This window comes from Ambystoma mexicanum, chromosome 3p (genome assembly GCF_040938575.1).
Source record: "Ambystoma mexicanum isolate Mex_15411 chromosome 3p, UKY_AmexF1_1, whole genome shotgun sequence".
NCBI classification, from domain to species: Eukaryota; Metazoa; Chordata; class Amphibia; order Caudata; family Ambystomatidae; genus Ambystoma; species Ambystoma mexicanum.
The window spans coordinates 779,842,070-779,865,344 of record NC_090925.1 but is presented as its reverse complement, the minus strand read 5'-3'; the positions used below and the strand labels follow the sequence as shown (position 1 = coordinate 779,865,344).

Below are 23,275 nucleotides of genomic sequence, written 5' to 3'. Positions count from 1 at the left end.
AAGTGAGATTGTTCACTGCATAGTGGTTAAGGAAAAAGGTTCAACGTACTGAGAAAAGTATTTTGTTATATAACGAGTGTGCAAGTGCATTGCTAGAAATGAATAGTGTGCAGGGAGATTAGAAATAAAGAGCGCTTTGCATGTCAAATTTCTTTGTACCCACAGAAATGCAATACCGGTATTTAAATTAAGCCACTTACCAAATATATTGTCAGATAAAATGTTCATGTTAATTTCTAGGGTGCTTTATTGATTAGAAGTATATTAAGAGTAATTTTGTGAGTGGCCCAACCATCTCCAGTGTACTATAGACCTGTGTTTCTCTTTTCCATGTGACCAGTGTGCATTTGAGATAAAAAATGAAAACTGCACCTGTTGTTGTGGCGTAGATATTTTGTGAGTTTGTGTTAGCAAAAGTGACTGGTGTTCAGTTTGTTGCTTTTGAAGTTTTGTCGGAAGGAAAGATTTTGTGCCGCAGAGTAAGGTGGCGTGCCTTGTGATGAATATTGTGCGATGTTGATTTTGCCTGTTGATTAATAGATATCTATCCTTTCTACACACCGGCCTGATTCTTGGCTTACCTATTGTAAAGTGGTGAGGGATAATTTATTAAGGGCAGAGCTAGCACGAATCTGGTAAACTGGTGTGGCGCTTTTGATTGATGGAACAGAAAGACTTCCCTGCATTAAAGGTTGCCCCATAAATATATTCTACACCTAGCAAAAAAGGGTTAAGTTCAAAATCAGAACGGCAGCAAGGTGAGGATTGTTTGTATAATAGCAGTGTGACAGATGGCCAACCATCACTTCTCCCTTTCCAAACAAAAGCCCAACGTACTAGATTACCACACACAAAAAAGCAACATTTGTTTTAACACAATGTGAAGTGTAAGAGACAGTTAAAGCTATGTAGGACTACAGACTGCATTACACAGCAGAGGTGACCAGAGCAGTCCCACAAAACACAGCTGTTTTTGACTCCAGATGAGCCAGTCTCCCGCTGAACTTACACATTTCCTTACACATGAAACACACACCAATATCAGAATATTATCTTGCATAGTAAAGACACACTGTAAAGGGAAAAGAATGAGTCAATTTGATTTACTTTACACAGCGCCTAGCACCGGGTGGTTCAGTGTAGAGGGTGGTCACAGCAGAGGGAACAGTTTCTAGATGAACTGGAACGATTCCGCCAAAAATAACATCTCCTTCCTGGGCGTAAACCTGGATGTTGGGAGAAGAAAGATGGCATCCAGGTAGCTGGGGGATCTTGGCAGTAGAAGAAGAGGAAAGCGACATGGGCAGCTGCAAAATGATACGTAGAGTCATCTTTGCCCAGCCCAGCACCGTTGTGGCAGTACCTGCTGGAGGAGCAGAGTTAGTGAATTCATGAATGGATCCATGACTGTACAAATAAAATGGATTCACGTATGAATTACATATTCAACAAAACTGTGCTTAATATCAGAAAACAGTCTCAATTGACTAAAAACACCCATAATGTAGATAATAGCATTATTCACTGTATTATTTATTTGCTGTTCTCTGAAGCTTGTCTTTGAATCAGTGGAGATTTATGCTAACAGCTTTTTCCCAAAGGGGTTCCCTTCACTCTGAGTGCTCTTCATTTCATAGTGTTTCCTACAAAGGTTGCACGGTGGTCCAGAGACATGCACATCTTCAGACCAAGAGGGAAAGGAGAGTTTTTGTTTGCCCCATCCATGGTATTCATAAAGATCAACAAGTTGGTAAGCTCAGAATGCAGCTCCACCATTCCAGGTACACAATACAAATGGCATCCCTACTGCCACCTCGCCAGCAACAACCTGTCTGTTCCCAGATGAACTCACCTGTGTTTCCTGCTAGCTGATGCCCCACAGTGCCCATGATTGAATGGTTAGTGGTTGAGTGAAATTACAGTACTGTTGACATTTGAGTCTGGAGCATTGAACACATAGCATGGCTGCCAAAGATATACCCAATCAGCACCATGTGACAGGTAATTGGTCTGGCCCTATCAATGGGGGGAAAGGACCTCTTCCAACCTGGGGTAGGCAGCCCACCAGGCCAAATTGAAAGCCAGTCAGTGGTGTTGGAGAGTTGAGGAGGGCCCTTGTCCCCAGTGCCCTGGTATTCATTCAGTCAAGCCTGTGCCGTGCCTTTTTCTCTGTCCCAAGGCCTATTAGCCTTGGTCCTGGCCAGGTCTCTTTTTCTACTGTTTCAGATGGTTCCTGGGAGACTACAGTGCCCAGCATGCACCATACACACAGACCTTGGGTGGGCTAATGGGTCCTGGGAAGCAGCGCTGTGCAGAGAAACACTACAAGCACCATAACGATCATAGGTCCAAAGTACAAGACCCAGCCTGCAACGTTCTGGTTACCTAAATGAAAATGGACTTGGCTTCCCTATTCAGGAGCTGAATGAAAGACCAGATGCCCAACCAACAAAGCCCAGGCTAGCTATGTAAGAGCAGTGAGAGAGCAGTGGGGCAGCAGAGGTTAAACCAGCAGAAAGCTGCCCAGAGGAGACCAGAGAACCCACCCTAAAACCTTCCTGAAGAAGGACTTACTTGACCCAGCACAGAACAGCAAACAAACAACCACAGTGAACGCATGCAACACATGTCCAAGATGGAGGCTGGAAACGTTGTGGGCTGAAGACCCCTTTGAACATTTCCTGAGGAAAGTCCTGGCCTAAAAAGGAAGGAGATGGGAGGATTTGGGACTAGACAGACATATACTGCCCAAGGAAAGCAGCTGACAGGGTTACCAATGAAAGCAGAGGTAAGGTTTTAGGAAGGAAGGGGAATGCTATAATAAGCCAGCCAAGACAGTTGACTGTGAGAGGAGTTTGGGTGAGATAGGAGAAGGTTAAAGAGGACTTGCAGAGAGAAAAAGAGAAGGTAAGGTATTGTCAGTGAGGAAGGGGTACCAATTAGGTGTGAGTGGGAGAGTGGTTGGAAATAATTGTGTAGGAGGAGGCAGGTTGAGCGTACGAGAGAGAGAGTGAGAAAGAGAAGACAGGGACTACCAGCAGGAGGCAGAGTGTGGAGAGAAGAGATAGAGTGAAAGATAACATCGGGTGATGGAGTATGGAGAGACTGAAAGGAGACAAGGGTAGGGAGAGGAGCGGAGAGTGAGAAAAAGATTGAAAGATAGTAATCCAAAGTATACAGGTGTCAGGGAAAGCATACTACACTGCTTAGTCATCTAAGTAGTCACTCAGGGCATCAGAGTGATAAAACCACTGCTTTCAGGCCCTGACCTACAGGAGTAAGGAGACCAGACTAGGTAGGTGGGAGCCCCTCAAAGGTCGAGGGAAATGTGCACAGGGACCCCACCTAGACTATGAGCCTCAAATGCCAACCAGTTTTTGTAACACCATTTTTGTTATACAAACTATAACCTATTAGATTTGTCTTATGACTCATAGAAAACCTTGTGACAACTACCCCAGACATCTCTTGCAGGAGGCCATGTTGGTTTGCCTTTTCTTGCCTTGTTATGCCTAGCGGCTGCTTCATATTAGTGTGCTATGCAAACTTACTAATTCATTAAATCAATCTATGACTTTGAATGCTCTTGATTAATTTGGGGCTGGGTAAAACGGTTTCTTTACATAAAATAGTATAACATAGGTCAAGCACTGATGAAATGCTGCAGTAATCACATCTCAAGCTAGTTAATGGCTCATAGACATGCCTTAGCCACCGTAAACAAGAACATTGCAATGAGATCATTATGCAGGTTCTAACAGTGTCATGCATTGGGCTCAGACCTCGGTCCTGCAAATCAGGACACTCACAAGAGAACCACAAAGAGGGTAAGTATTTGAGTTGACATATGGAACTCCTACAACTGGTAAGGGCACTAAAGCTGCCGCATTCTTGGCTCCACTTTTACCAGATAACTGGCAAGTTTGGCAACTCGTACAGTGTTTCTCAATTTCTGCACCATTCTTGGGCCAGTAAAAGTACAATGATATCCTCACCTTGGTCCTCTTAAAACTTAAGTGACTGGCCAGAGGGACTTCACCTGCTAACTCGGAATTTGGATCTCAATTCCTGGATCTCAATTTGGACATCAGTCTCCTGAGGTCCCCTGGAATAGATTATATAGGCTCACTGTAGAGGAATCCATCCTCCAAGTACAGCCTATGAGTCCCAGGGTATTGCCCTTCACTCTGGGAAGCTGCCTGCTGATGCAGTCCTTCTAGAGAGGGATCCTCTCCCTGTTCCCTACTGAAGTCTGCCCTTGAGGGTCCACCTTCTTTAAGCAAAGTCTGCAGCTCATGATGGTCTCTAGGATCCAGATCTTCCAGTCAGGGTTGAAGCACCTCCACCTCTGACCTATCAGAAGATGGTTCTTTTGGGGATTCTTCTTACACCAAACTCAGCCTCAGCTGGTGACAGGGTCACAGATGTGACCTCTAGGTTTTCTACAGGAGCCTTTTTCCTTGAGGAAGTTTTGGGCTTGGGGCCCTTCTTTCCTTTGGCGACTCTGGGTTTCCCCTTGGTGTCAGTTGGAAGGTCTCTTAAGTTTGCCCCCTTGCTTTCCTGGTTAGCTCTCTTCTCTTCTTAGAAGGGGGATTTGGGGTACTGGAAACTACACCCAGGGCCTACAAGTCATTGCCCAAGAGTACCCTACCTGGTACCTCAGACTGGACACTCACAGTGATTTTAACAGTCATGTCATTACATTTAATGATAGCTGGCAGTATGGAACACATTTGGACTGGACCTCCTGCTAACTTGGTGAGCCTTTTGGCAGCCTTGGCAACTTCGTCAAGTTGAAAGACACTTTCATCTACCACAGTTATGCTGTCCCCAGTGTCTCTAATGACAGGGTGTCCTGGCCATTTACAAGTACACTGGGCCTCATTCCGAGATTGGAGGCAGCCATGGTGCTATTAGCACCTTGGCTGCCTCCAATACCGGTACCGACTCCGACCTGGTTCCATGGGGAGTTACCGGTGTAGCCCGACCTTTGCGCGACCAGTAAGTCCCCATTGAAAAAGGCAATCCCCATTCCCATTTGAGCCCCCATAGGGCTCAATGGGAATGGGGAGGGAGCTAATAACGGTACCGCAATTTGCGGTACCGTTATTTGCTCCCTGGTCCCTTTGCGGCTCCCGCTAAGGGACCTCGGAATAGGGCGCAAAGGGATTACCGGCACCGATGTCCTTAACTGTCTTTATAATACTCTTTAGTATTATCAAGAATGGAATTATAGACCTCAATGTTATGTTCTTCCCACAGTCCCAGAGATACAAATAAACTCTTGCTTGAACTCCAATGGGTTATTCAGCAAGAGGGTGAGATTTATCCCCTGTCCTTGGTATATTCACATCATAGATGAATGCTAAGCTGACAGAGGGGATCCCTGAAATGTTACCCTTGCACCTGGGAATATCCTTTCACTTGGTCACCAGATACACAAATCACACATTCCCAAATCTCTTTTTGAATGGGGGTTGCTGATAACCTCCCTCTGGTTTGGGCCCAGAGGTTTCACTAGCCATATGAGGTTGTTTAGGGGGATATTTACCCGTGTTATGTTTGTGGCCCTCTTTGGGTGGGGGATTTTTTGGAATGCTCCTTCTCATCCTTTTTATGCTTTTTCCCCTCCTCTTTCTTGTGAGGAGACCCAGAATCCTTGTGAGTAGCCCTGTTGGCCACCCACAAGTCAACAACCACTGCAAACTACTTGGGGTCCAGTTCCTTATAGTCAGCAAGGTGCTGTCTCTGCTCTAGGGAACAGGCATCAACAATACTTTCAAGCATGAAGAGACACCTTAAGCCTTCATAGGTGATCATCTTGTTGTGGGATATATTTACAAACACAGCAGTACTTCCCCACATCCTCAAGCTGCACTTCAGCAGAACCAGCAAAATGGCTGCTTTGGCTCCTGTGTGCACCATTGCACCCAAACTGCGTTTGCAGCGACAAAAGAATGGCTGCACTGTTTTGCCAAAGCACCATTGGGCAAGATGGAAGAGGGAGCACCCCAAGAAAGGTTACTAGGGTGTATTCTTATTTGTCTTAATGAAATGGAGGGAAAAAGCAGCGCTGTTTTGCTGCAAGCCCAAAATTCCTATTGAAAAAGGGAATATTTCACCTTTAAAATGATGCCGCTCTGATGCTATTTTTCCCTGTTTTCATCACACTGCTTTTATCAAAAAGACCCTGTCATGCTCAGCCATATTCAAATTGTGCTCCATCAGAAAAGAGCCTTATTCCTGAATGACATGCTGTGCCTGCCAAACCTGAGAAAATCAACAAAAGCTTTCCTTCAGCTACACAGGAAACACTTACATTTTGCTACAAAATGTCAAAAATCACTGCTTGAAAGGAAAATCATAACTTTCTGTGCACATGTCAATTTCATGAAGAGGTTTGCCTTGTACAGACTATTGTGTAAAACAAGCTGACTACAGCTACAAAACCATGTGGGAATCCAGATGGAAGAGCAAAACCGAATTTGAAAGGAATATGCCAGCTTTCACCACATGTGTCAGAATGGGCTTTTACAAACCAGAGAAAAAAAATGCCTGTTTTAAGAAGTACAATGTTGAATGAAAGCTTGTCCGTACCTAGCAATGTAAAGGGTTTGTTGCTGGGGAAACATATATGGGCTGTTTTATTCAACAGGCTTGTTTTTTATTCAGGACAAAATACAAGAAAATAAAACTGTTAATCTGCATTGGCTGGATTTTGCAAGCTACCAAAACAGGTTATTCCAGTTGGTCAGAGCTAAGGCTTCCCCAAAAGGGAACCACCATAAACTTCCAGGACACCTGGATGATAATCGCTAGGTTGGAAACCTTTGATTGACCAAGACAAAGAAACTTTACATACTAATCAGACTTGGGTCTGGGTTGAGCCATCTTACAATGGAACTTCTAGGACAGGGATGTGCAAAGTGAAAAATCACACTTCCTCGTGACTTTTACCAGAAACTTCAAAGGAAATCTTCGTGACAACCCTGGGTTGAGGGGGTAGCCTTTGAAAGGCATGCCCATATATGGGGAACAATACTGACATTTGCCTCCAAGGACTATTTATTAATAAACATGTTAAATGGGGCCTCGCTCTGCAGTTATTGGAATCAATTACTAAGCTTGCTTTTTCCAATGGGATAGCTTAATGTGGTAAATGAGCCTCTTGCTACTGGGAGGCGCTACGGCCGCCGGCACCCCCATGCCCAGTGGCACTTAAGTGACTTGAAGTTAAATGGTTGTTGTTAGCTGGGTGGGGGGTATTGCTGGCCAGTTGGTTGGGGCATCTGGCGTGGAAGGGGGGGATGAGGAGGGTGTCCATAGTTTATTAATTGGTGCTTTGGGTACTGCAGTCCCCAGTTTAAGGGGGGGTGGGAGCACGGGTTTCCCCTTCTGGGGCTAGTGCGCTCCTTAAGTGTCATGCTTCAGTACTGTGCTCCTACAATCCATCACCGGTGGCCTTGCATGTATATCAGCTTTCTCCAATTCTCCTTAATATACTTTTAACCTGACGGCTCCTCAGGGGCTTCATGCTCCTGTTAACTCTGAGATTGTTCTACTCACATGGAATATTCAGGGCTTCACCAATGCCAAAAAGACACGCCTTATCTCCAACTGCGTGCGTAATTACCATGTCAATGTCTTATGCATACAGGAGACACATTTAGGGAAGCAACACAAGCTTCCGGCCTTGGCAGGGTAGGGTGTCCATAGGTATGGCTCCGCCTATTCGACACATTCCCGGGGGGTGGCAATTTATATACATCGCTCATTAGAATTCAGATTGCACAGACAGGTAGCGGATAGCGAAGGTCGGTTTATATTCCCCCCAAGTTTTTCCAGACATGCGCAGAATACCTTTGAACTTTTTCAGGTTATGAGGTGGTTTGGGTGGGAGATTTTAACTTAGCCCTTTCTGTTACATTAGACAGGTCTGCTACGGTCCCTAGGTCACTTACCCGGGCTGTTCAAAAATGGCACTCCATCGCAACAGACTATTCTCTGGTGGACATCTGGCATTGGCATCACCCCAACGCGTGGGAATATGCATATCACTCCAGTCTACATGGGAGCTCCTCTAGAATTGACTACATCTACATATCCCTAGATCTGTCGCGGGTGGCGGAGGGAGCGGCGATTCTCCCTTGCATTTTATCAGATCACTCCCCAGTATTAGCGAGGTTTAGAGGCCCACCTCCCCTCCTAAGCAACTCCGATGGAGATTCCGGGCCTGCGCCCTGGAGGACAGGGCATTTTGGGAAGATTTGCGTCAGGCCATTGCAGAATTTTTCCAGCAGAATGTGGGATCCGTTTCCAGCCCGGTGTCATATGGGAGGCTTTTAAGGTCTATTTACGGGGTTGGTGTATGAACCTGGAGGGGGGTCCTGAAAAGCATTCGTAGGGCAATTACCCGCATGGAGAAAGACATTAAAAGTATGGAGCTCCTTCAAGGAAACTCGAACTCCCCCTCGCTTCAGGCCGAATTGTCAGCAAAAAGGTGAGAAATCCGTTCGTTAATGGACAGCGGGGAGAAATTCCTGGGTGACCCGGTGCTGGCGGCGAGATATGGGGAGGGAGACCGCCCGAGCAGAACCCTCGCCTGGGCTATAAGACAGGAAAATCGTCTGGAACCCATACCAGAAGTAGAATCCCCTATGGGGGAGGCAGTTAGGAACGTGGTGGGGATAAATGGGGTATTTTGTCAGTTTTACGAAAAGCTGTATACTGCCCATAGTTTGGCCGGACATGACGTCATTACCCAATACCTGGATAGGGGGGCCCTGGGTTGGCTCGACTCGGAGTTTGGGGTGCTTCTCAATGACCCCCCCACAGCAGAGGAACTTCGCAGGGTGATACAGTTGCTCCCAAATGGTAAAACCCCCGGAACAGACGGGATTACAGCTGAGTTATACAAAGCGTTCCCGGATTTGCTTAACCCCCATTTATGTAACATGTTTGAAGAAACGGCTTCCTCCGGGGTTCTCCCGGAGTCCACTCAGACTGCTTTGATCACAGTACTTCTTAAACCCAATAAAGACTCTAGACAATGTTCATCCTATCGCCCCTTGACTTTTATAAATACAGATAACAAAATCTTGGCGAAACTGCTTGCGCCCCGACTTCTTCCCCACATGCCTGTCCTGATCTTCCCAGATCAGGTGGGATTTATCCCTGGACGATCGACACAGAACAATTTGCGTAGATTATTCACTTTAATGCATAATGTGAACCCGGACGTCCCTATTGCGGCGGTGGCCTTGGATGCAGAGAAGGCGTTCGACTCTGTTGAGTGGCCTTTTCTGTTCGAGGTCCTCCGTCGCATGGGCGTGGGCACCACGTTTCTTCACTGTGTCAGACTCCTTTACTCTGCCCCGCACGCCCTGGTCTACACAAATGAGATCGAATCCACTCCTATTTATCCCATTCGGGTTACTAGGCAGGGGTGCCCTTTTTCCCCCCTATTATTTGCCTTGGCTATCGAGCCAGTGACTTGGGTCCTGTGGGAGTTTCATTCTCACCGGGGAGTGACAACCCGTTCATGTTTTTCCATTGTCTCCCTCTATGCGGACGACATGTTGTTATACACTAAACATCCTCGGACTAACTTACAGCTCGTGATGGAGGAGATATCCGTTTCGGCGCCATCTCCGGCCTTCAAATTAATTGTTCTAAATCCGAGGTCCTTCCACTCACAACTGGGGTCTTGTCACAGGATGTTGGGGGGGCCTTTGCTTGGTGCCCACAGGGAATTTGCTATCTGGGTGTCAGAGTGTCCACTTCCCCTACAAACCTCTTTGTGGAGAACTAAATCACCGCCCTACAACACCTGGAGCATAGGATAGATACTTGGATACGATTCCCCCTGTCCCAAGCGCGCCGCATCTCACTATCTAAAATGGTTATCCTACCGAAACTACTTTACATTTTCAACAACGTCCCGGTATGGCCCCCTTCTGGAAACGTGTAAGGGTACTGATGTCCAAATTGATCTGGGCAGGAAATCGTCCTCGTATATCCCTGCGTACATTGTGCTGTTCATACGCCAGGGTGGGCTGGAGGTCCCGAATCCTTTTCTTTATTATCTTATAGCTCAGATCCAATACTCAATTTGGTGGTGGTCCCCTATGAATAGCTGTCCCCATTCTCAAATGGAAAGGGCCATCGCTCAGACTGACAAGCTGAGGGGCTTTCTCTGGGCTGCCCGGGAGCACCATGTGAGGGCGGAGGTTCAACCCTTAGAGACCACGTTTGAAGGCTTGGGATCAGCTAGCGAAATGGGCACGGTTGGGACCGTGGTATTCCCCAATGATGGCCATATTCAGGGTCCGAGGGATTCCCCTTACTTTCAAGCACATTTTCATTCAACATTTCCAGGCTCTGCAGGTCTATACGCTGGGTGATGTTGCGCCGCATGGTAAATTTATATCCTGGGAGGAACTTAAGTCCAGGGGTGACTGGTCTCCGATCACTATGCTACTGTACTTCCGCCTTCGTGAAGTGTTGAGACTAAGATGGCCCGATTTTTCCTTGGCCCCGGTGGTTTCTCCAATCCTGGAGTATGTCTCAAATCCGATGTCCACTAGAAGGGTGGTCTCCTCCCTGTATGGGATGGCGCGATCATTGCTGTCTCCCTCTTTATCCCAATATAAGACTAAATGGGAAGGCAGTTTAAAATGTTCCCTGTTAGGGGCTCAATGGGATTTTGTACTTAATCAGTCCAAATCGATTTCTACCAACAACAAACTCCGCTTGATTCATTATAAGTTCCTATATCAGTTGTATCACTCCCCTTTTTCGCTGCATAAACTGTCCCCACACAGGCCCCCGAGCTGCAAGAGATGTCAACAGACCCCAGTCGACTTCTTCCATGTGGCTTAGCTTTGTCCCCACATTCAAATCTTTTGGTTGGCCATTGCAGAGGTTATGGAGAAGTTAATAGATGTCCCGATCCCTTTCACTCCTGAAACTTGGTTGTTGGCCTTGGTGGACTTGAAATCTGATAGTGATAAACACTTGTTTGGCATGGCCTCTGGGGTCGCAAGTTCCTTGGTGGCTCGTTCATGGGGGGCAGTCACAGCTCCCACTTTACAACACTGAGTGAACTTTATGTCGATGTGCGAACGGAGAGAGAGACGCGATACAATCAGACGATTCCTCTCAATAGTAGGCCCAGAGACTATTGGTTGGCCTTCAGGAGTTATATGTTTGATGAACAGAACCGTGTGAGTGTCTCCTCGCCTCAGAGTACCCTGGAGACTGCTCAGTCATTGCTTTGAAGGTGCGCAACCGCTGGAGCAGAACATTTAATAGGTTCTGGTGTGGGTCCGCCCGGGGGATATGCCCTCTACAGTAATAGTATACTTAAGGTTTTTTATTTGTTGGACTTGCAGTTATGACATAAATGGACTGATGCGTTATTGTGATACGCATGCATGACTCAGAAGGGGTTGGGCGGGGTGGGGGTGGGGGAGCTTGGGGGTTGTTATGCCCCAGGATGGGGGCTTTGTTAAATTACATGGCATTTTGTATTGTAAAAGTTAATAAAAACAGTTAAAAAAAAAAAATAAACATGTTAAAGACGTTTATCTCTCCAGCAGGACTTTGCAAAAATGTGAAAAGTTAATCGTTTAAATGTGATTTTGTGGGCTTTCATTTAAGATGTCATAGACTTCACTGACACATGGGGAATAGAAATGGCAGAGAATTGGGTATTATAAGGGAAGTATCCATGATGCCAATACGAATTTTAATACTGACATGTCTGCCAATAATCCAGACACAGGTATAAAGTTACAGAATTTTAGCCCCAATATTCATACTCAAAATGACAAAAAAATATTAGAAGGGCAAAACAATGTCTTACAGATTGCAGAGTTGGACTGGTATGTTCTGCATAAAATATGTAACCTGCTTATGTAATTTGTTAAGATGCTTCAACTGTATAAATGTATCATATATGGCAAAACTGGATTTTAGCTAAAGTAACTGTGGGAGGTTTTGAACATTGTAAAACCCACATCATAAATCTGTCATGCTGTGTCACGACCCTTACCCAAAACCCCCACTGGCATGCCCACATGCCAGGTGAGGTCAGGGTTCGGGGTTCCATTAGGGCCTCGGGAGCCTTGCACTACCTTCCAAGACTCTCTTGGAGTCAGTCCTGGCGCCTTTGGCACCAGGCTCATATTCAGCATAAAGAACATCCTTGAAGGGGACTACTTATCCTTGGGCCTGCAGCCAACATGGAGGCACCTACACAGTCTAGTTCCTAGAACTAGACCATGCAGTATAGTGTTTTGGGTGTGGAGCCTGGGACTACTTTACCTGGACTACTTTGCTGGGAGGCTATTGAAACCACACCCAAGCAACAGAACACGCTTCGCGTTATTCTGCAGCCTGCAGCGCAATGCTCACCGTGCCCAGTGTCCTTGATACTGGCAATCATCGGAGCAACGACCCTGCAGAGGAGAAAAAGAACATCATTAATAGACTCTTACCTGCAAACTCCATCCTGTATCCTCCCGACGCTTGTCCATGCTTCTGCTTCTCGCGTTCGCCCATCCAGCAATCAGCATCTTCTGGACACCGCATACTCTCTGGAACGAAGCAACCTGAAGGGAGAGAGAGAGAAAGACAACGTTAGAAAAGGTTACTTACGACGTAAGCCTCAGTCATCACGAGAACCTCCCCTGGTTGGCCACCTCTTGGCCGGCATCATTCCGGAATACCACGCTCACTGGAGAAAACCATTGTGACCTGTAAGGAGAGAAGAAACACAGGTTAGCAAGCAAAAGGTGAAGCAGCTCAGCGCTTAGCGCGTTACTTACCAAATCGTATTGCACTTCTTGCGCCATCCATTCCGGCAGGTGCTCAATTCAACCAGCACGACACGCCGAATCTCCCGCTCACCTAGGGGGGTAAAGAAAAGACATTAACCACAAAGAAAGGACGGCAAGTACCGTAACATACAAAGACTGCTGCAATAAAACCTACCTTAAAGACACTTGAATGGGCTCACACCAGTGAAGTAACTCGGTCGCCCAAGCCCACTGAAGACTATGCACCCCTGCAAAGAAAGGCAGGACGGAGAGCATGCCAAATATTACAATAAGGTGAGGAGAGGGCCATAGGGTCGAACTCAGGGGAGGTGGGAGAAGACCGTACCTTTTCTTGAATCCAGTTATCCTGTGCTTTCTGGCCTGACTCCCATCGAAGGCACCACCCATGATCGGGAAGAGGGTTCCAGGTGCAAATCAAGCAACCAGGGCTGAGTGGCGTCCCCGTGGATACCCGGTGAGCGTAACAGAATGCGAAGCCTCTAAAACATAACCTACCTGGGCGCCATGGAGACATCAGAAATTGACCAATTGGCTCAATTATTAGGACAGTTACGTGCCGAAGTTCATTCAGCCAGGCAAGAGACTAATTCCCTACGGAGGGACCTAGTCGTAACCAAGGATCGCACCGAGGAAATCAGCAGGCAGTTACTACAATCACAGGCTGGACAAACTCCATTGCCTGGAAATAATCCACCGGCAAAAGCACCCGCCTTATCCACCGCTCCAGTACAGATTACACTACCCGGAGCAGTTCCTTTAGCATCACCGGAACAATTTTCAGGCGACCCCAGGAAGTATGCTGCATTCATTAATCAATGTCGTCTTCATTTCCTCTGCAGACCAGGTGCATTCCCCAACGATCAGGCACGGGTAGCTTTTGTTTTGTCATACCTAAGCAGAAGTGCAGCGGATTGGTCAGTGCCGCTTGTGAGCCATGATGATCCATTATTACATTACTTTGGGGGGTTCCAGAGGGAAATGGAGAAGATCTTTGCTCGTCATACCCAACAGCAAGCAGTAGACATGAACTCTTGTCACTCCGGCAGGGGAATCAAGACGTATTAATGTACATTGCAACCTTCAATAGGTTAGTTGCTGAAACAAGGTGGCCCGAAGACAAAAGAACCACATTGTTTCACCGAGGCCTACAAGGGGAATTGAAGGATGTTCTGGCCCAGGTGGTTGATCTGCCTAGAGACTGTAGCGAATTTATCAACCTGGTTGTGCAACTAGATCACCAATTACAAGACCAGAAGGCAGATCGGTCTAGATCAGACACTAGGGCCGTGTATGTGCGGTCTAGGGATAGTGCTTCACGCATGTCTGAAAACACTGTATAACCCATGCAAATCAGAGGTATACGACCACCGTTAACAAAAGCAGAAAGGGACAAGAGAAGGCAACAGCAGTTATGTTTGTACTGCGGAAAACCAGGACACTTCCTAAAGGACTGCCCAGTGAAGCCTCCAAGAAGAACCGTAGGGGCCACAGAGAAGAATGAGAGCAAGGAGTCGGAAAACTACCCAGCTCGACAAATGTAGAGGTCATTTTGTCGAGTGAAAAGAAAGAGCCACCGACCTTACACTTTGCAATACCAGTAATCCTAATCAATCATCAACAACCGTCTAGGATGCATGCCGTTGAGGCATACAAAGACAGCGGAGCAGTTGGGAACTACATTGATCAAGAGCTGGCAGCAGAGATGGGGCTTCCCTTATGATTCAAGCCAAACACAGAGAAGGTAACCACCATGGATGGGACAGAAATTGCTTCCGGACCAGTAACCCAATGTACAGCAGGAGTAACCCTGCTGTGCCAGGATGGACACCGGGAATCCATTCCCTCCAATCTCATCAAGGCGCCTCAGTTCTGGCTAATTTTAGGGATGGCATGGTTAGTTGCTCACAATCCTCAGATAGACTGGTGTGCAAGGAAATTGAACTTCCCCGATGACTGCGCTTCTACCTGTTATTATCATGAAGAAAAAACAACTTTCAGTATCTCTGAGATTCCTAGAATAGCGGCATCAACACTTGGTGCGACTAGCACTCTCCCAAGAGAATATCAAGATTTCCAGGACGTGTTCCAGAAGGGGCAAACTAACACACTACCACCGCACAGGCCCCATGACTGCCAGATTGACCTCATACCTGGTGCGCAAATCCCTTGTGGCAGAATCTATGCACTCACAGAACCAGAAAACCAGCATTTGAAATCCTATCTAGACCAGTACTTGGCAAACGGGTTTATCCGCCCATCGAAATCACCGGCAGCCAGTCCCTTATTCTTCATACCAAAGAAGGAAGGGAACTTGAGGACCTGCACCGACTATCGCGCATTAAAGCGGATCACCGTGAAGAATCGTTACCCCCTGCCACTCATTCCCGAATTGTTAGAGCAAGTCAAGGATGCCCAGATTTATACCAAGCTAGACCTCAGAGGAGCATACTAGCTGGTCCGAGTTAAAAAAGGAGATGACTGGAAAACCGCCTTCCATACCAAATATGGGTTGTATGACCAGGTAATGCCTTTTGGACTTTGCAACGCTCCCGCGGTGTTCCAATACTTCATGAACGATGTCCTGCGGGAATTAATCAATGTTTGCAACCTTGGTCTACATAGATGACATCCTAGTATATTCAGCCTCAAGACAAAATCATGTCAAGCACGTTCGCTCCGTTCTCACCAAACTCCGCCAACATCGACTATATGTGAAACTTGAAAAATGCTTTTTTCATGTAACCGAAGTGGAATTCCTTGGTTTCATGCTCACTCCGAAAGGCATCAGAATGGATGTACACAAAGTGGATGCCATTCTTAAGTGGCCTTCTCCAACTTCATTAAAAGGGGTCCAGAGCATGCTGGGTTTTGCAAACTTTTACCGCCGGTTCATCCCAGACTTCTCTCAAATTGTACATCTTATTACGTTACTACTATGAAAAAACAATAAAAAATTAATGTGGACAGAAAAAGCCAAAAGAGCCTTTCAAGAGCTTAAGAGAAGATTCACTTCTGCTCCAATCTTACAACACCCTCGTCCAGACCTCCCTTACATCGTGGAAACGGACGCCTCCAGCATGGTGATGGGGGCTGTTCTTTCAAAAAAGGACCCTGAAACCGGCCAGTTACACCCCATGGCCTTCTGGTCACGAAAGTTTTCACCTCCTGAACTCAATTATGCCATCACCGACAAGGAGCTCTTGGCCATTAAGTCCACTTTCAAAGCATGGCGACATTATCTCCTAGGGGCCAGACATACCGTCACAGTAATCACGGACCATCGGAAACCTGCAATATTTGAAAACCGCAAAAGCTCAATCCTCACGTCAACTACGGTGGGCCCTTTTCTTCGCCGAGTATGATTATGTAATCACTTATCGAGCAGGAGTAAGGAATGGGAAGGCTGACGCCTTATCTCGCATGGGCATTGACGAAAAGGTGTATGGAACTCCAGATCCGGTAGCCATCATTCCTAAAGACAAGCTCTTAGGCCTCACGACGGCTTTGGCACAAACCGAACTCCGAAACGAGATCCAACGTGTAACAAGTCCCAATACCTTGCTGGAATGGCATACTCGAGGAGAACAATACACCATTAAGGACCAGTTGCCATATTTTAGAGAATATCTATATGTGCCTAAAAGGGCACTACAACAGCAAATCATTTCGGATTACCACGATTCTCTGATAGAGGGTCACCCCGGAATCGCCAAAACCCTAGCCAAAGTGAAACGCAACTATTGGTGGCCTACCTGGCATCAAGACGTCATCCAGTATGTTCAGTCGTGTGGTGTGTGCACAAAACAAGTCGCAAAAGCAGAAACCAGCTGGCCTTCTGCAAGCATTGGAAATTCCTCCCGCACCATGGCACACACTTTCTCTTGGCTTCATTACAGACTTGCCTCCCAGTCAAGGATTCAACACTATTTTGGTATTAGTAGACTTGTTTTCAAAAATGGCACACTTTATCCCTTTCAAAGGCCTCCCTGAGGCATCCAGTTTAGCAAAAGTGTTCCTGGAAAATATTATTAAGCTACATGGTTTCCCTTCGGTCCTGGTCTCTGATCGAGGCAGCCAGTTTGTGTCCAACATTTGGAAAAAATGCTGTTCTATGGCTCAAATCAACATCCGATTATCCACCAGCCACCATCCCCAAAAGGATGGCCAAACAGACAGAACCAATCAGACCCTCGAGCAGTACTTGCAGTGCATGCTGCATCAGGTGGAAGGGACTTGGAGAGATTTGTTATGGATAGCAGCATATGCTTACAACAATTAGTTGCATTCCAGCACGGGACAAACCCCTTTCTACACCCTATACTGCAGACACCCACGTAGTTCCGAACTAGACCTTCCTCCCAGCTTGGAAATGCCAGCAGTAAAAACTGTTCATACAACCATCTCTCAGGCCTTTAAAAAGGCAACAGAGCATCTAATCCAAGCCAAGCACAAACAAAAGAAATTTGCTGACCAACACCGAAAAAAAGCCCCCCGACTATCAAGTAGGAGACAAGGTTTGGCTAGCAGCAAAATACATACCCATAAAAGGAACCCAGACTTTCCATCCTCGCTATCTGGGACCTTATACCATCAAATCCATCATCAACCCAGCAGCTGTCAAGTTAGCATTACCAGCCAATATGCGAATCCACCCGGTGTTCCACGTCTCACTCCTGAAACCGGTACAACCCGGTACATGGGTTATGACACCACCAGAACCCGTGATATTTGATGGGGAACCTGAGTTCGAAGTATAGGGAATCTTGGATTCTAAATTTACCAGGTCCAAATTATATTACTTACTCGGTTGGAAAGGTTATGGCCCTCAAAACACATCCTGAGAACCCAGCGAGAATATTCATGCACCACGTTTGATTAAGGCATTTCATCAGAACTTTCCAGCCAAGCCAGGACCAGGCAGAAGAACCACCATGGGAGGGGCTTTGGTGGGGGTGGGGGGAGTGCTGGCACAACCCTTACCCAAACCCCCACTGGCATGCCCACATGCCAGGTGAGGTGAGGGTTCGGGGTTCCATTATGGCCTCGGGAACCTTGCACTACCTTCCAAGACTCTCTTGGAGTGAGTCCTAGCGCCTTTGGCGCCAGGCTCATATTCAGCATAAAGGACAGCCTTGAAGGGGACTATTTTCCTTGGGCCTGCAGCCAACATCGAGGCACCCACACAGTCTAGTTCCTAGAACTAGGCCATGCAGTATAGTCTTTTGGGTGTGGTAGCCTGGGACTAATTTACCTGGACTACTTTGCTGGGAGGCTATTTAAACCACACCCAAGCAACAGACCACACTTTGTGTTATTCTGCAGCCTGCAGCGTAACGCTCACCGTGCCCAGTGTCCTTGATACCGGCAATCATCGGAGCAATGACATCATTAATAGACTCTTACCTGCAAACTCCATCCTATATCCTCCCAACGCTTGTCCATGCTTCTGCTTCTCGCGGTCACCCATCCAGCAATCAGCATCTTCTGGACACAGCATACTCTCCGGAACGAAGCAACCTGAAGGGAGAGAGAGAGAAAGACAACGTTAGAAAAGGTTACTTACGGCGTAAGACTCAGTCATCACGAGAACCTCACCTGGTTGGCCACCTCTTGGCTGGCATCATTCCGGAATATCGTGCTCACGGGAGAAAACCATTGCGACCTGTACGGAGAGAAGAAACACAGGTTAGCAAGCAAAAGGCGAAGCAGCGCCGCACTTAGCGCGTTACTTACCAAATCGTAGTGTGCTTCTTGCGCCATCCATACCGGCAGATGCTCAATCCAACCAACATGACACGCCAAATCTCCCGCTCACCTAGGGGGGTAAAGAAAAGACATTAACCACAAAGAAAGGAAGGCAAGGACAGTAACATACAAAGACTGCTGCAATAAGACCTACCTTAAAGACACTTGAATGGGCTCGCACCTGTGAAGTAACTCGGTCGCCGAAGCCCACTGAAGACTACGCACCCCTGCAAAGAAAGGCAGGACGGAGAGCATGCCAAATATTACAATAAGATGAGGAGAGGCCATAGGGTCGAACTCAGGGGAGGTGGGAGAAGACCGTACCTGATCTTGAATCCAGTTATCCTGTGCTTTCAGGCCCGACTCCCATCGAAGGCACCACCCAGGTTTGGGAAGAGGGTTCCAGGTGCAAATCAAGCAACCAGGGCTGAGTGGCGTCGCTGTGGATACTAGGTGAGCGTAACATCTGCCCTTGAAATCCAACCAGCTGAGAGCGAGGCAGGGGCCATCACCCCTGACCAATCCAGTGGTTTAGAGGTGTGCTTAGCTAAGCCTGCCCTATCATATATTCTATGATGTCACTAAGCATTATAAATAAGAGTCCCTGACAGGACTCTAGACACACTCTTTCCTGAATTTCCTATGCCTGCATTCCTGATCTTCTGCATCCATCTTGCCTGATTCCAGATCCCACTGTGAAGCCAAAGCATAGCTGATCCACATTCCACTGCAAAGCCAAAGCATATCTGATTCCAGATCCTGCTGAAAGGCCAAAGCATAGCTGACCCTACTCCAGCTAGGCCAAAGCATAGCTGAACATCTCAGTAAAGGCCTTGACCCAGAAATCCCACTAATATCCCATTAACCATGGGAAAATCTGTGGTACCTTTAATATCCTGAGACCAGACTAGCTTGTCCACTACCTGCATCCAGCTGTACTGGGCATCCGGTGACCAGACCTTTGCCCAGCTGTTTGCTGTAAGGTGCGCCAGCCGTGTGGTGACCAGACCCAGTTGGCTGTTCCAAAATTCCAAACCCAAGCATGCGTATCTCCTCATCCCAGAGAAACACATAGGGCCTCATTACGAGTTTGGAGGTAGCCATGCCGTTCTTACTGGCATGGCTACCCCCAAACCGGGTACCAGGTCCGGGTCTCAGAAATAGGGAATTACTGGTCCATGCCGACTTTAGTGGGCCCGGTAATTCCCATTATCGCGACCCGGTACATCCCCATTCCCATTCAGCCCATATAGGGCTCAATGGGAATGGGGAGGATGCTGACAACAGGCCCGTTAATGACGGGCCAGTTGTTAGCATCCTGGTCTGCTAGCGGGTCCTGCTCTACACATCTGGTCTGGTCAGGCGTCCAGAGTGGGACCCGCTGTAGACCTCGTAATGTGGCGGCCCGGAATGAACGGTGCAGGTCCCTTACCGGCCCTGTTCATTCCGCGGCCGCCAGCCTCCTAATGAGGCCCATCGTCTCCCCATCTTGACCCTTTTGTCTTTATTCCACTCGCTAAGCAATCCTATCCATAACTTGGTAACTTGTTAAAACTGTTAGAATTATCTGTGCACCCTGCCCTTGACTTTCTAAGTGCAACCGCCATCTCTCTTTTCATTTCTGTCTGGTGTAAATCATAAGCCCTTAGTCATATTTTGAGTAATCAAACAAGTTTCAGTTAAAGTTGAGCACTTGGGTGATAAGGTTGATCTCACGAATCAACCTTGGAGCTTACTGTGTTCCTCTTTAACAATATAGTCTAGATAATTTAGTTTAAGTAACATTTGCCTTTCTTTCAAAACCAAAGTTTTCATTTTAACTGCTCTATTTTTCCTAAAACTGAACCCGATTCCACCCCAAAAATCTCATCCAAATCTTCAGCTACCACCATTCTTTGATATTGTCCCTGTGATAAACATCTGTCTTCCAGACCAAAAACCGCATTGCGATTTTCAGTATTTCACCCGTTTTTAGAAAAAAAAACGTTTGGGTCATTTTAAATGGGAATTGAGAAAATTGCAACTTTCCAACGTGTCAGTCGGCTGCAGCATATTCTAACTTTCCACTCATTTTCGAATTGTATGCTTCTTGTTGATCCATTGCATTGTGATTGCTAGCGTTTCTGCATTCCTGTTGTTGGGAGAAATCATATTTGCCTCACATATTTAACTGCACATTAATTATTTATTTGTCCATTTTCGAGTGTCATTTCATGCCTTTGCAAAAGGTTTAAGATCCGTTTCTGCCTCTCATTCTGTAAGGGAAGGTCGGATTTTGATTGTTTTCTGCCCCTTATTCCACTCTACATGCTGCTTCTTTCTATCCACTCATAATCTGAATAATTGGGGGTTGAGGGAACGTTGCAGGGGGAACCTTACCTTGGGTGCTATCTACCCTAATTCAAAAAGTGCTCCTATTCACTTGTGCTTTGTATATGTTCTAGGAGAAGATTAACCAAGTGCATTGCTTCCATTTTCATTGTAATTATCACCCCATTGGTGATTGCTGCCCCATATTAAAATTGTATGATTTCATTTGAATCTTAAAGTAAATAAAATATTGGATTTTCACCAACCGGCCTGGTTCATGGTCCATTGTGACCCGCAGTATTTTAAAAAGGGGGTGTAAGACGAGTTGAGTGCCATCTCAAATTGAATCCGCATAAAATAAAGAGAAAGACATCTCAGATGTGCGCTACATGCTAGGCTGAGACCAAGGTGTGTGTTACCCAATTGAAATCCTTAACATTGTAGTCCCCAATCCACCCATCCAAGTTATTCAGACTTTCACACACCCTAGTGGTCCACAAGTTACCATCTCTCTTCTTGTGGTCCCTAAACCTTTTTAGGATGGGAAGGTGTCTTCCCAAACCTGGCTATGAGAGCTGTTTTTACCAACTGGTAAGCTTGTCTATCAGTTTCACCCGACTCCAGCAAAGCCATTCTGGGGGAGCCTAGAGACTACCCATTGAATAAACTCACTTTCACATATACCTTGTACTTTATATGTATGATATGATATGATATGGCATTTGTAACGCGCCTATACACAAGTGTTTCAAGGCGCGACGAGGCAGGGAGGGGGGAACATGGGGAGACAGACAAACGATCCTACTAGGCCAGGTGTCATTCAGATCGCGCAAGTGCATGGGTAGGGGGGACGGGAAAAGTGCAAGGGGGAAAGGGATAGGGGAAAGTGCAGTACAAAGTGATTAGTAAAATACAAGATAAATAATAAGGGCCATCTGGTGGCAAGTGCAGGATAAGTGCAGACAAATGCTGGGAAGGGGGGCTGTAGGGATACAGAGACAGTCCCGTAGTGCAGGGGAGAGTGGCTGGGCCAAGGGCCGAGATTGGCGAGTGGCCCAGTTGCTGATTCAGTACAGTTTCAGCGATTTAGCATGGGAGAGGGGGAGAGAAAGCAGAAACAAAGAGGAATGTTTTGAGGTGCTTCCGGAACCGGAGATGGTTCTCCTCAAGTTTCAGGGATGCAGGAAGGCTGTTCCAGAGGGAGGCCCCTGCTGCGGAGAGAGATCTCCCCCCAACTCGTTGCTTGGAGAAGCGACTGACCCTGAGGGAGTTGGAGGCGGATGAGCGAAGAGCTCGAGAAGGAATATATTTAGGAAGAGAGAGTGTAAATGTAAACTCAAATGTACCCAGCCAATCAAGAATATCAGTTTTAGCATCATACACACTCACCAAATCTTTGAGGAGACGAAGCTTCCTGCTCCTGAAGTTGTCTGGCAAAGAGGACTTTGGAACAGAATTGCAATCAAGGGACAATCTTTTCATGTCTAGCTCATGGTGTATCTCTTTTTCCCTGAGTTGCAGTTCCTTCATCATTTCTTTGTCTTTCATTTTAGACTGAATCTCCTTTTTTCTAAATTCAAGCTTCATTTTCATACTTTCTATCTCTAGAACCAGCTCAGCTGACATGTTAGACGTAGTTAGGGGTGAGGTCAGTGGATTGGAAGGTGGATCAAGAATCACATTAACATCCATATCATCATCTGCCTCACCTTCTGGAAGTTGAGGGCTAAGGGTTAAACTTTGACCATCAATATTTTCCAGATCATTTCTGGGAGTAGGGGTTACACCCCTACTCACAGAAACCTGGTAATCCAATAAACTTTGAAGTAACTCTGCTTTCAGTCCTTTAGCACTAAGACCTTTTTCTTTACACAATACTTTCAGTTTTTCAACAGTAAGCGGTATAAGAGCTTCAGCCTTATATTTTTCCATTGTGAACATAGTTTAGAACTTTACATCACAGTGGCCTTGAGGATGGATTCTTTGAAATACAATACAACCAGAAATCAATGTAATCCAACCTACACAAATCCCACTAGCTGCAAAACCAGTCTTAGGAGAGTTTTCATAAAGTCCCACTTGGAGGTAAGACTTTAGTAAGCTATACCAGTGGTTTGTAGATCCCCAACTCTTAGTATCAGTCTGTATTACTCAGGAACCTTGGTAGTGTGGCAGAACAGTCAGACGTATCTTAAGAGGAAGATGTGAGCTGTAGGTAAGTACACTGAACCTAGTTAGCAGTGCACATCAAAGAAACACTTACACATACATTGATATTAAAATATAGATTATATTTACACAAGAGGCACTGTTAAATACTCAGCACAATAAGCCGACACAAATAGGTATACTTTTAGTTACTTTCAAAAGGCCACTTT

The 23,275-nt window shown here is 46.5% G+C and overlaps 1 protein-coding gene across 1 annotated transcript in view; it reads right to left on the bottom strand.

The window, feature by feature from the left end:
• The window catches only part of LOC138579952 (vomeronasal type-2 receptor 26-like), a 174,730-nt gene extending 151,901 nt beyond the window's left edge, over positions 1–22,829 (bottom strand). Inside the window, exons 1-7 of the mRNA XM_069650178.1 lie at positions 22,244–22,829; positions 18,576–18,657; positions 18,438–18,504; positions 18,246–18,359; positions 12,732–12,759; positions 12,501–12,614; positions 1,108–1,363 (exon numbers count right to left, since the gene is read on the bottom strand). Of these exons, the coding sequence (XP_069506279.1) occupies positions 1,108–1,363; positions 12,501–12,614; positions 12,732–12,759; positions 18,246–18,359; positions 18,438–18,504; positions 18,576–18,657; positions 22,244–22,829 (1,247 nt within the window). The remainder of the gene's footprint in view (positions 1–1,107; positions 1,364–12,500; positions 12,615–12,731; positions 12,760–18,245; positions 18,360–18,437; positions 18,505–18,575; positions 18,658–22,243) is intronic.
• Between the last annotated feature and the right edge of the window lie 446 nt (positions 22,830–23,275).